Source organism: Tursiops truncatus, chromosome 3, assembly GCF_011762595.2.
Source record: "Tursiops truncatus isolate mTurTru1 chromosome 3, mTurTru1.mat.Y, whole genome shotgun sequence".
Lineage (NCBI taxonomy): Eukaryota > Metazoa > Chordata > Mammalia > Artiodactyla > Delphinidae > Tursiops > Tursiops truncatus.
This window is the reverse complement of record NC_047036.1, coordinates 157,635,570-157,647,868: the sequence shown is the minus strand read 5'-3', so window position 1 is coordinate 157,647,868 and position 12,299 is coordinate 157,635,570. Positions and strand designations below refer to the sequence as shown.

The following is a 12,299-nucleotide window of genomic DNA, read 5'->3' as shown; positions in this document are numbered from 1 at the left end:
CCTAGAGTGATGACAGCTGCTGGGGATGGGGCAGGTCAGGGTGGCCACATAATCCAAGCCCTCTGAGAGGCACTAAATAGGCTTTTTTTTTCGCTCTAAAAATAAATGTCGGCCCTTTTTTGGTCATGAATCCAGCATCTCAACAGAAAACTGCCTGACGTGAAAAGTTCCCTAAGGAATAGCATCTGCATTTCAGAGAGCTTTTTTTGTTTTATATATAGTTTGTGTGTACTTCTTCAAGGCCTAACCATCTCCTGGCATCTTGGAGTCTGCCTTCTGCTGGAGCTGGAAGCAGGCTTGAGGAGGTGCAGTTGGCCACCGCCTGTGTGGAAACCCTGGCACTCCTCCCCAGCTCCTTGGGGCCTTGGGCCCAAGCAGCTCTAACTGCCCCAGACTGGCCTTGGCCTTGGGTTCCCGGTTCAGCCTCCCCAGAGCCTCCAGGGCCCCTGCAGTGATACTTGGGAGTTCCTAGGCTGCTCCCTGATCCTGTAGCCGGTCAGCTTCCAGTCGAACTCATTCGCCAAACAGACTATTTTGAGCTGCCCTTTGGCCTGTTCCTGATGTGTTCCCAGTACAACTCAGCCTGGCTGGGGTCAGGGAGCTTCATGCCCGGAGATTCCCACAGGACAGTTGGGAAGCTGCTGGTATTGTCATTCTGGGAAGATTCTTCTGTCTTAGAACAAAAGTCAGGCTAGATTCCCACAGTGTCGGCCTGTTTGACTCCCCACCCCTCCTTCCCACTCGTGTGCACATGGGCTGTAGCCACGGGCCAGCTGTCCTGCGTGGTCCTTGCAGCCTCGCTGTCCAGGGATCCCGTCCTTCTTGCCCGTGGGGCTTCCGTCTGGCAGAGAACCTGATCTTTAGATTCAAGCTGTCACCTATGCCCAGTGCCCCAGGAACAGAGCAGAGAGAGCAGAAGCCCACTCACGCCTTGTCGGCAGCCTCCAGCATGCGGACAGTGGGAGGTGCCAGCTGGGCCTGAGGAGTCGCTGTAGGAGGGGTGGGAGGCCTGGGCATCTGCTGGTGCTGAGGCTCCCAGCCGGTTCAGTTGAGGGGCTACGCACCTCTGCCCTTACCTTCTATCCTGTCTCCTTCCCTTGAGTTGTGGGGGAGTGGGGAGAAATCAGTGTTTTAATCAGATTTTACAAAAACGTTTTAATTCTTTGTACAATTACCATCCTATGTAAAGATGAAACTTGTGTTGAGTTCAAGATTTTTATGGAATAAAGATCACACAGTACTTGAGGCCATCTTCATGTAACCCTTTCTAGAGAGTTTTGTGTGGGGGTGTCTTGGGGCTGGTGTGTTGTGAAGTTGTGCACTTCCTGTCTTGTCTTCCTACCAGTAACTCCAGCATGAGGCCCAGGACACGTGAGCCAGATGTGGCTGTCCCAAAGAGGCTCCAGCACCCCTTGGTCCCCACTGCTGGCCCCTTTAGTCCTCTTGTCCTGGTGGTCTGCTGTGCACCTCCCACCTTCTCTCCCACTCTAGGCCTGCCCCTCCCTGCACTTATGTGGAGCCCTGGGATGGTACTCCCAGGGACCTTTCTAAGGCAGCTGAAAGCCACTCCCTGGATCCTTAAGGGCCCCATTGCACTTTTTCCCCTCTGGTTCCCAGATGGGCCTCTCTGCTCATGGCTGCAGGGAGATGGTGTGGGTTCAGAGCCACTGTCCCTCTTTTGTGATGAAAAAAAGTGTTTCCTCCCAAGGCCATGAGATGACAGGCCACCCCTACCCTGCCCAGCCTTCTCCCCATGACACAGTGGCCTCTCCTGGTCAGACTTGACCCATTGGTCCCCTCCCTCCAAAGGCATGCCAGCATGCAAGCAGCCGCCCCCAGCCTCCCCAGCTGCAGTTTCTGTTACTGGAATCCATGCTGGGAGAGGAGCCCAGCCTGGAGGAATGCTCTGGCCTCTCTCTCCCACTCCCTTGGGTCAGCAGCCTCTGTGTACCATGCTTTATCCCTGTGTGTGTAGGGTCCGCTTGGTCCTGGGCCTCCAGCCTCTCCTTTTCCATCCTGCGGCTGCCAGACACCCTGTGGCCTGATCCTGCAAATCACCCAGATGGCTCCCTTTTGTATGTGTGGCCCTCAAGAGTGTCCTCACCAGCTTTTGTATGTGACCCAAAGAGTTCTGCGCCCTGTATCCTGGCATCTCTCAAGTCTGGGTTTGGGGCTGGGCCTACAGTTCCTGTGTCCCAGGTGTCCCTAGTCGCTGCCATTTGTATGAGACATGTCTGTAGCTGCTGAGTTTTGTGTCACTGTCTTATCACTTGCATGGAATGGTGAGCTTTTGCAGGGCACAAAGTCCCTTCTCATCCCTTTTGGTGACACGTCGCACCAAGGCTGTGCACCTCACAGAAGTTTAGCACAGCCCTCCATGAAGCAGCTTTGGAGCTAGCAGTGGAGCTAGCCCCGCTTTGGGCAAAAGCATGTGTCCTCCAACACCAGCAGCAAGAGCCAACACCCTGGCAAGGAGCTCAGGGAATGCCAGGCAAAGCCATGAGGTGCCTCTCAGTGACAGGAATCTGAAAGGCACCATGGGTCCTACCTCCCACCTGGTGGTTGGTGACTTCATTTCCTAGCCCTTGAGCACTGGCTGGGCTTTCTCTCCTCTGAGGTTTACACCCAGCAGTGTTTGGCAAGGGGCATCCAGCTGGCAAAAGTTCCTTAGCATAAGCTTCTAGAGTGGGGGCAGAGGGAGTCATGCTGGCTCTTGCACACTCCTCACAGAGACAGGCACACCCCAGATTTATCCACACAGTGGTGGCAACAAGCCATTGGCTCCTGAGAAACCGGGACACATACTGCTTTCTCCCTGCAGCACATTGACTGTATCCCAACACAGGAACTTCTCTGAGGCTGGTCTCCTGAGAGGAAGGGGAGTCTGGCCAGTGTCGTCCTCCTCTGCTGGCAATGGCATTGAGTACCTCCCCCATTGGCTCCTGCGTCGTCCAGGGAGGCTGGCTGGCTGGCTGGCTTCTCTCTTCCTCCACAAAGCGCTCATGCTTGTCAGCACTCTCTTCACCTGTCCCATGGCTCTGTGGCCAGGCCTTGGCCCATGCTGGCACCAGTGGTCTTTCTCAGCCCAACTCACGCATCTCTGTTTCGTCTGGGAGGGTGGGAAGGAGCGAGCCTCAGAGGGCAATGCAGTTGGAGGCCACCGAGTTGTTACTTTTTAGCTGTGTGACCAGAGCAAGTCCCTTAACTTCTCTGAGCCTCACTTTGCTAATCTGTAAAATGGACAAGGTCATTTCAAACACCATGATTGTTGCAAGGCAAAGCAGGTTGGGGTGCAGATGCTCAGGTCACTGTAGAGGCTTCTGACCAGCAAATTGGAGGAGAAGTTGGGCAAGGAGGTTTCTCGTAGCTCAGTTCCCAGTGCATTTGGGTGTCATCTTTTAACGGAGCTGGTGGTCCGGAGATTGGCAGGCAGCTTTTCAGGCATGGTCCCTGCTAGGAAAAAGCAGCAGGCAACTGGGTAGGTGGCACCCCACATGTCTTTCCCTCCCCTGTGACCAACTTCCATCCCAGACAGAACCCAGCCACCCTCCCTCTCACTGTCACCGGTCCTTCTCCTGAACTCATCCTCTGTTTTCTCCTTGCTCTGCGTTCAAGGCCAGCTCCCAGTCTTCTCCCCCGTAGGCTCACCACCTTCTCTTTTCCTCCACAGAGATGGCTCCGAAGTCAAAAAAGAAGGGGCACCCCGGGAGGGAGCAGAAGAAGGTATGTGGTTTCGGGGGTGTCCTTTAGCAGGTGAGCAGTGGCCACCTGTCTTTTGGGGCCCTGGAGGGACCCTGTGTCTGACCCAGACGGGTTTGGCCTGCCTGACGTCAGCCTGTCTGTCTGTCTGTCTGCAGCACCATCACCACCACCATCAGCAGATGCAGCAGGCCCCGGCCCCTGTGCCCCAGCAGCCCCCACCGCCTCCCCAGCAGCCCCCACCGCCTCCACCTCCACAGCAGCAGCCCCCGCCCCCGCCCCCTCCGCCCTCCATGCCACAGCAGGCAGCCCCTGCGATGAAGTCCTCGCCTCCACCCTTCATCGCCACCCAGGTGCCCGTCCTGGAACCCCAACTCCCAGGCAGTGTCTTCGACCCCATTGGCCACTTCACCCAGCCCATCCTGCACCTGCCGCAGCCCGAGCTGCCCCCTCACCTGCCCCAGCCTCCCGAGCACAGCACTCCGCCTCATCTCAACCAGCACTCGGTGGTCTCTCCTCCAGGTGAGCTGCAACCACACCCGCAACAGTGTGGGGAGGTTCCCTTCCCACCCTGGTCTTACCACAGTGACAGGGCACTCTGGGCGACCTGCAGAACCCCTCTTAACCTCAGTTATCTCTAAGGGGAGGTTAGCAGCTTCCCGGGGCCATTATGGAAATTACACGAGAGGCCCCAGAACAGGCCTTGCACAGAGAGAGAGTGCTTTGGGTACAGAAGACACTGATTCAGATCTTCTGCTGGGCCAGGCGTGGTGTGAGATGGAAAAATATGTGATCGTCTGTAGCTCCCAGTCAGGGATAGGGGTTTGAGAGGGCGCACAGCCTCAGCCGAGAGCGGACACACCTGTGGGAATCAGGAAAGACTTGCTCTGAGACCTGAAGGGCAAGTGCAGCAGTTGGAGGGAAGGGAAGGGAGGAGAGTTGGGGGCGTGGAGCACGGGGCAAGATGGTGAGGGGCCGGATCCTGTAGACCTCCCTGGATGCTGTCCTTATTCTGGAGCTTTTGGGAAACCAAGGATGGTGGAGAGGTTGCCAGTTGGAGGGAGACAAGTAGGAGGTCAGGATGGAGGAGACCCCGGGGGCCACGGGGTGTGTGAGCCTCACCACCCTGCTACTGTGTCCTTCCAGCTTTGCACAACGCACTGCCTCAACAGCCATCACGGCCCAGTAACCGAGCTGCCGCCCTCCCCCCCAAGGCTGCCCGTCCCCCGGCCGTATCACCCGCCCTGGCCCAGCCTCCCCTACTCCCGCAGCCCCCCATGGCTCAGCCCCCCCAAGTGCTGCTGCAGGAGGATGAAGATCCGCCTGCCCCACCCCTCACCTCCATGCAGATGCAGCTCTATTTGCAGCAGCTGCAGAAGGTGCAGCCCCCCACACCACTACTCCCTTCCGTGAAGGTGCAGTCCCAGCCCCCGCCCCCTCTGCCCCCACCTCCCCACCCCTCAGTGCAGCAGCAGCTACAACAGCAGCAGCAGCCACCTCCGCCACCGCCCCAGCCACAGCCGCCACCCCAGCAGCAGCACCAGCCCCCGCCACGGCCCGTGCATATGCAGCCCATGCAGTTCCCCACCCATATCCAGCAGCCCCCACCGCCCCCAGGCCAGCAGCCCCCCCACCCACCCACGGGCCAGCAGCCGCCCCCGCCGCAGCCCGCCAAGCCTCAACAAGTCATCCAGCATCACCCTTCACCCCGGCACCACAAGTCAGACCCCTACTCAACTGGTAAGTGTCCCCCCACCAGCACTACCGTCCTGCCCCTGGGTTCTGGGGAGGCTGGCGCTAGGTCTAGAGTTTGGTCCTCAAGAAGCCAGAAGGGTCAGTTTGTGCTGCAGGCTGAGATGGGCTCAAAGCTGAGCCTCGAAGGCTCTGGGTTGGTTGGAGAGAGGCAGCTGAAAGGGGGCGATGATACTTGATGCAGTTTTAATCAGGTGTCCATCTTGCGTGCAAGCCGAGATGACAAATTAAGGCCCCAGTGGGCCATTTTCTTGGAACTCACAGTCAAGTGCATTAACAGTGCATTGTGATACCTGCTAGGTGAGGAGGCCAGAAGCCCAGGGGAGGCACCTGCTCCGCCTCTGGGGATTGGGGCAGGCTTCTTGGAGGAGGTGACCGGAGGATGAGCAGGAGTTAGCTTAACAAACAGTGGGGTGTGAGGTCCAGGCAGAGCCATGAGCAGGTCGGGGCAGTGTGGTCTGTTTGGGAACCTATGGAAACAGGTGCTCGGCTTTTGGTGTTAGGAGGCCCCCCTGGTGGAGCTGGGAGGGAGAATTAGGCTGAAGCTCACAGGTAGCTCACGACTCACCCAGGAATCATTGCTATCTCCTGCTCCCAGTCTCCAGCCTGATCTAGGCTGCCATTTTCCAGTCAACAGCATTGGGCAGGCCATGTCCTCTTGCTTTTCCTGGGCACTTGTTTTCTAGGTGTCTCTGACCAAAATGTTTTGGCTGACCACGGTGGGGCAGTGTTCTAGTAGATGCCTCATGGTGTGGTGACACATTGACGTTCCTGGACTTGGCATGTAGATCATGCAGCCTGGCTTGGGGGTGGGGGGTGGTATCCCGTGAGTGCCGCCTACAAATTGAATAAAGCTGTTGACTTTAGGCTGTGACTGCTCCTAAACCCAGCAAAAGCTGCCAGGTGCCAAGTGGATCACTGTGTACCCTGAGCTGAGAACAGCTGGCTGTCCTCCCTGGGAAAGACCAGTGGTGGTCCCAGCAGCTCTGCAAATGTGCCTGTTTTCCACCCTCAAGCAAGACAGGGTTTCCTTGTGGAAACCAGTAGTGGGCAGGTGATGAGATGCCTTCGGAGGAGTCAACACTTGTGGTGGGGCAGGGCAGGTCCCCTCTGGCTACCTTTGCTTAGAGTCTCTGGGCCCATCTCTCCCCGAGTCTCTGTGGCCTGGAATGAGTCACAGGGAGTGACATGTGTTGGAGCATAGCTGGGGGCTTTGGGCCAAAGACCAAGTTGTTGGAGTCCAGGGAGGTTTGGCAAGCATCCCTGGGCACCAGGCCAACTTGGAGGCACCGCCCCGAGCTACTGGGCTCCCCTCTAGGTGCTGCTGGATGAAGCTTCTAGCAGGCAGGAGATTTCTGCAAGTCATAGGCCTGAGAGCCTGCCATTGCCCAGGTCGGCCTCAGCAGGTGCTCCCAAGGGAACCACCCAGACAGGAGGCTGTTGCAGTTGTGTGTTTGCAGATTGCTGGCAGGCCCAGGCCAAGGCTGCCTGGGTCCCCCCAGCCTTTGGCTGGATGAAGGTGGGTGGGCTGGCCCACTTTCTCCAAGAACCATGAGCCCAACACCTGTTCTGCCAGTTCTGTTGTGGTGTAGGCCAGGTCCAGGCTTCTCCCCATTGTGTGGGCCTTGCAGGTTGAGTTGTATTGGGGAGGTTCCTGGGGATCTAGCCTTAGGCCCGAAGCAGCTGTCCAGGCAGACCGGCCTAGCCACATGGGGACAGCCGGGAGCCCAGGTTGCCTGCTCTGTGGGGTTATTGACATCCCTTGTATTTGACCCAGGCCATACCATAGGACCACCTGGAGAGCTTTTAAAAGATAATCAAGCTCAGATCCCACCTGGGATCAGATGTATCTGCGCTTCCTAAAGTTTCCTAATGGAAAGTTTTTTTCTGACACACAGTGGTATCAAACACCAGGATTGCGCTCATGGCTCCACAAAGCCCTGCTGCACTCTGAGCACAGGGCCTGACATGCAAGGGACTGAGCCGTTGTGGGGCTTCCCTTGGGTTGGGAGGGCCTGGCTGGGCCCAGGGCCGGCGGCCTCCATACCAGACATGCTGATAAGCTCCTTGTCCCTTCTCCTAGGTCACCTCCGTGAAGCCCCCTCCCCGCTTATGATACATTCCCCCCAGATGCCACAGTTCCAGAGTCTGACCCACCAGTCACCACCCCAGCAAAACGTCCAGCCTAAGAAGCAGGTAAAGGGCAGGGCTGGGCCACAGCCCCCAGGGATGGGCGTAGGCTGGGGCCAGGGGCGCCCATCCACCTCACCAGCTGCCATGCCTGTGCCGTCCCAGGAGCTACGTGCAGCCTCCGTGGTCCAGCCCCAGCCCCTGGTGGTGGTGAAGGAGGAGAAGATCCACTCACCCATCATCCGCAGTGAGCCCTTCAGCCCCTCGCTGCGGCCAGAACCCCCCAAGCACCCAGAGAGCATCAAGGCCCCCGTCCACCTGCCCCAGCGTGAGTGCCCTCTCCAATCCCAGCTGAGGTTGAGGCCCCCAGGCCTGCACTGGATGTGAGCTTCCTGTGGGCCGGTCAACCGTGCCCCACTGAGGTGGGTTGGGCCCAGGCCCATGGGCTATTTGTGTTCCAGGGCCTGAGATGAAGCCTGTGGATGTCGGGAGGCCTGTGATTCGGCCCCCTGAGCAGAATGCACCCCCACCGGGGGCCGCTGACAAGGACAAACAGAAACAGGAGCCGAAGACGCCAGTTGCACCCAAAAAGGTAGGAACAGTGGACCCGTGAGTGCCCCTGACCCCCACCCCAAGGAGATGCCTTGGTAGCTGTGTCCTCAGACTTTGGGCCTCTCTGGAGGAGTCCAGTTGCAGCAGGGTCCCTCACTGGCCCTCTGGTCTCTCTGCCTCGCAGGACCTAAAAATCAAGAATATGGGCTCCTGGGCTAGCCTGGTGCAGAAGCATCCCACCACCCCGTCCTCCACAGCCAAGTCATCAAGTGACAGCTTCGAGCAGTTCCGCCGGGCGGCCCGGGAGAAGGAGGAACGCGAGAAGGCCCTGAAGGCGCAGGCTGAGCACGCAGAGAAGGAGAAGGAGCGGCTCCGGCAGGAGCGCATGAGGTGGGCGCGGGCTCTGGGCAGGTTGTGGGGCTCCCAGGGCTTGCACTCATCCCCACGTGACACGGAGCCCTGCTCTGCTCAGGAGCCGAGAGGATGAAGATGCGCTAGAGCAGGCCCGGCGAGCCCACGAGGAGGCACGCCGGCGCCAGGAGCAGCAGCAGCAGCAGCAGCGACAGGAGCAGCAGCAGCAGCAGCAGCAACAGGCAGCTGCTGTAGCCGCTGCCGCCACTCCCCAGGCCCGGAGCTCCCAGCCCCAGTCCATGCTGGACCAGCAGAGGGAGTTGGCCCGAAAGCAGGAGCAAGAGCGAAGGCGCCGGGAAGCGGTGAGCTGGGGGACTCTGGTGGGCACTGCTGGGCAGAGATCTACCCCTGGAGGAGTTGAGAAAGGGGACCCTGAACCTGGAGTGGGCAGGGAGGCTCTCTCCCCAAGAAGTGGGGTGCAAGCAGAGAGCCATTGGGTGGGTACTCAGGGCAGAGCTCCTTCTTATGTGCGCCATGCTGGCCTCTGGGCCTCAGAGGTGCTCTGGCCCAGTGCAGGGGAGGTTCTGGGGTGTGGGCCCTGAGGGAATAGCCCATGCTGGAGGTCAGGGGTGAGGGTTTGGGAACCACAGCAAGGGCAGGACACTGAGTTTCACTCCCTCCTGCTCTCCTCTCTCCTCCAGATGGCAGCTACCATTGACATGAATTTCCAGAGTGATCTATTGTCAATATTTGAAGAAAATCTTTTCTGAGAGCACCTAGGTGACTTCTGACTTTGATTTCCTGGCAAAACGTTGACTCTCCATAGTGTTAGGGGCAGCAGTGGAGGCAGTAGCAGTGGCAAGGGGGTAACTCCGGGCCTGGCTCTCCTGCATGCTATGCCTGGGGCAGGCCTGATGGGCAGCTGAGGACTGCAGAGCCTATCTGCCTTACAGCCAGCCGGACGTCCCGCCACCCCCACCCTCACCCCGCCCCACAGGACGTCGGCTCAGAGCACGCCTCGCCACGAGCAAGTGCCGGCCAGACCCAAGCCCCAAGTCCCCATGTGTGGGGCAGAGGCCCTTCTCTCTGCCAAATGTCTACACAGTATACACAGGACATCGTTGCTGCCGCCACCGTGACTGGTTTACTGTCCCCAAGAACGTGACGTTTGTGACGTCCTGCCCGCCGGGAGTCCTCCACACCCCAGCTGCCCCTGCCCTCACCCAGGAGACCAGGGCAGGCCTGCAAGAGCTGGAGGTGGCGAGAGCGCTGGCCCACCCCCTTGCTGGCACTGACTTCGCCTTGAACAGACCCCACCCCTCCCTTCCTCTCCCCCCACAAGCCTTTAATCGAGAGCCGCTCTCTGTAAGTGTTCGCTTGTGCAAAAGGGAATAGTGCCGTGGAGGTGTGTGTGTGTCCATGGCAATCTGGAGCGAGGTGACTGTCACACGCGCGTGTGTGGGCCGGCCTCGCCCGGCGAGTGAGGCCACCAACCAAAGTCAGTTCCTTCCCACCTGTGTTTCTGTTCTTTTTTTTTTTCTATATATATATTTTTTGTTGGATTCTATTTTATTTTTAATTCTCTCTTCTCCTCCAGACACAATGGCACTGCTTATCTCTGAAATGGTGTGATTGTCTCCTCATTGAGCGGCGGCTGCCACCGCGCTGTGGGTAGTGTGTGACCGTGGCTGTACTGTGTAGTGAAACATAGTTGGCATATCTTTGTTTGAAGTTTGTTGGTGACTCCACCAAACTGGTGTAAAAAAACTCAAAAAAAAAAAAAACCCCACAAAAAAAAACAAAACAAAACATACAAAACACACAAAAAAACTGCCTATATTTTACTCAGTTTCAAACTTTACTAGTCTATTTTTAATTATAAAACCAGAAAGCCACGTTTTCTTTTCCTTTTTTTTTCTCCCCGCCATTCGTTGGCTGCTTCTTTGTTTTTTAACGTCAAATCTGTTTCTGAGTTGTTGTTGTGGTTTTTTTTTTGTTTTTGTTTTTTTTTTACCAGGAGAGGAAGGGCCAGGGGACGTGGTGGGCACAAGGGGCCACAGGCCACAGACTGAGGCAGAAGCTCCCCGCCTGGCGCTTGGCCCTACCGACCGGCTGCCCCTTCCCCCGCTTTTTTTTAATTTTATAATTGGAGCCCTTGGTGAGGTTACGTGTGCCATGAGAACCCACTCTACACCATGACGCTGGTGCCTCAGTGTTGGCCAAACTCTGGAGTCACTGACTGGTTTGACTTTCATACGGTGAATATGCATTTGGTCTGTACTGATCATGGAATAAACACATCTCTCTTTTTTAATGCTGGCGTCTCCCTGACATTTCTTTGTGAACCACCTGTTGGCCTAGGCTAGGCCCAGGGGCCCCCCACACCACCTCTGTACAAGATCTACCGACAGGGGACCACGTGTCCTGTCCCTACTGTCCCTGGGCAGGAGCTGACCCCTATAAGCTGAAGCTGTGTCAGGGAGCCCAAGTACCCATTCTTCCTGTGGACCCTGGCCTAGGTTGGCTTCTTCCAGCAGAACCTGGTCAAACTCCAGACAGTGTTCTTCCCCTTTGCCCTTCCTCCATCTTGGTCCCCCACTCGGCCAGAGGACTTGAGCCACTTCTCCTACCTTGCCTGCCTCTACTGAACTACTCCTTTCGTTTAAGCTCAGGGTTAACCAGTTATTCTTAGATAAGTGTACATCCCCCAAAATAGGATCCTCGCCCCCCACCCCCCCAAGCACACACACGCACCCATTCCTCCCTGAGAAAGCCTGCCAGGTGGACACCCTGCAGTCTGCCCGTGTACCCATCTGTACACACATGCCCCAGCCACAGGGCAAAGGCAGTACCCAACAGCGGCCCCCAGGATGTAGGATGAAAGTATGTGATTTATACGTATGCAAAGACACAAAGTGATTGAAACATTTCCAGCACTATTAACCCACATCCCACTTTCTGTTTTTCAACCAGAAAGACCCTGTATCTTGTGTTTGGAATCTGCCAAACCTCAGCTAATGGTGTATGTAGTTCAGGCATTCAGCCAGAGACCTGCCCCACTCCTGCTACGCAATCCTGCCCCCTTTCCCTCCCACAGCACTTCCTCATAAGCCACTGTGCTGGTTCAAGTGTGACTTATATTTTGGTTCCTTGGGGTTTTTTCCATCTCATCCCACCTCCTCATTTTTGTTCTGTGTTTTGTTCAGAAACTTCCCCAGGCCAAGTCTGACTGTTCAGCTGGAGAAATGGTTTTGTCTGCACCTTCCTTCTAAAGATTTAATTCTGCTATGGCCCTTTCCACACCTCCCTGATGGGTGTTTCTCTTAACTGGGTTGTAATTAGAACTTGGATCTACTATTTAATTTCTTTGGCCATTTCCCAGTCTCTCCCACAGTACTAGAAATCTTAGTTCAATACAAGAGTTAGAGGTGTGTACAAGCCCATACTGTACTGTATGCACGGATCGCTTGGCCAATAATTATGTCAGTGAATCTGAGACTTGTATTAAACACCTTAGACATTTGTAGAAGGGAATTCGTAGACTTTTCACTTATATACTAAAGTTTTTTTTTTTTGTGCAGTTCTCATTGCAAAAATAAACATTTGTACTGAATATAAAATTATCATCCTGTGACTACTGCTGTCTTTTTGCTTAAGGGTAGAGATTGGGCGGGGTGGGGGGGGGCGGTAGCAGGAATGTAGGAGTCAGTGTTCTGTAGCAGCAGCAGAAGGGAGGTCCACAGACACCCACCAGCCATGGCTGGTAAATGCAGCCAGGTTAGAGGACTCAGGAGGGATACCGGGATCATCAAGTG

General features: G+C 56.5%; 1 protein-coding gene across 11 annotated transcripts in view; it reads left to right on the top strand.

Moving 5' to 3' along the window:
• Window positions 1-10,798, top strand: part of BRD4 (bromodomain containing 4) — an 81,897-nt gene extending 71,099 nt beyond the window's left edge. For 7 of the 11 annotated variants that reach the window (XM_073802980.1, XM_033853784.2, XM_073802979.1 and 4 more), the window contains 8 exons: window positions 3,671-3,723; window positions 3,858-4,221; window positions 4,846-5,439; window positions 7,535-7,909; window positions 8,043-8,173; window positions 8,318-8,523; window positions 8,606-8,846; window positions 9,186-10,798. In XM_073802980.1, the coding sequence (XP_073659081.1) occupies window positions 3,671-3,723; window positions 3,858-4,221; window positions 4,846-5,439; window positions 7,535-7,909; window positions 8,043-8,173; window positions 8,318-8,523; window positions 8,606-8,846; window positions 9,186-9,254 (2,033 nt within the window). In that variant the 3' untranslated portion in view covers window positions 9,255-10,798. Of the gene's footprint in view, window positions 1-3,670; window positions 3,724-3,857; window positions 4,222-4,845; window positions 5,440-7,534; window positions 7,910-8,042; window positions 8,174-8,317; window positions 8,524-8,605; window positions 8,847-9,185 lie in introns of those variants that run through there. The other 4 variants (XM_033853783.2, XM_033853782.2, XM_033853786.2 and 1 more) reach the window with 3 other exon arrangements.
• The last annotated feature ends 1,501 nt before the right edge of the window (window positions 10,799-12,299 follow it).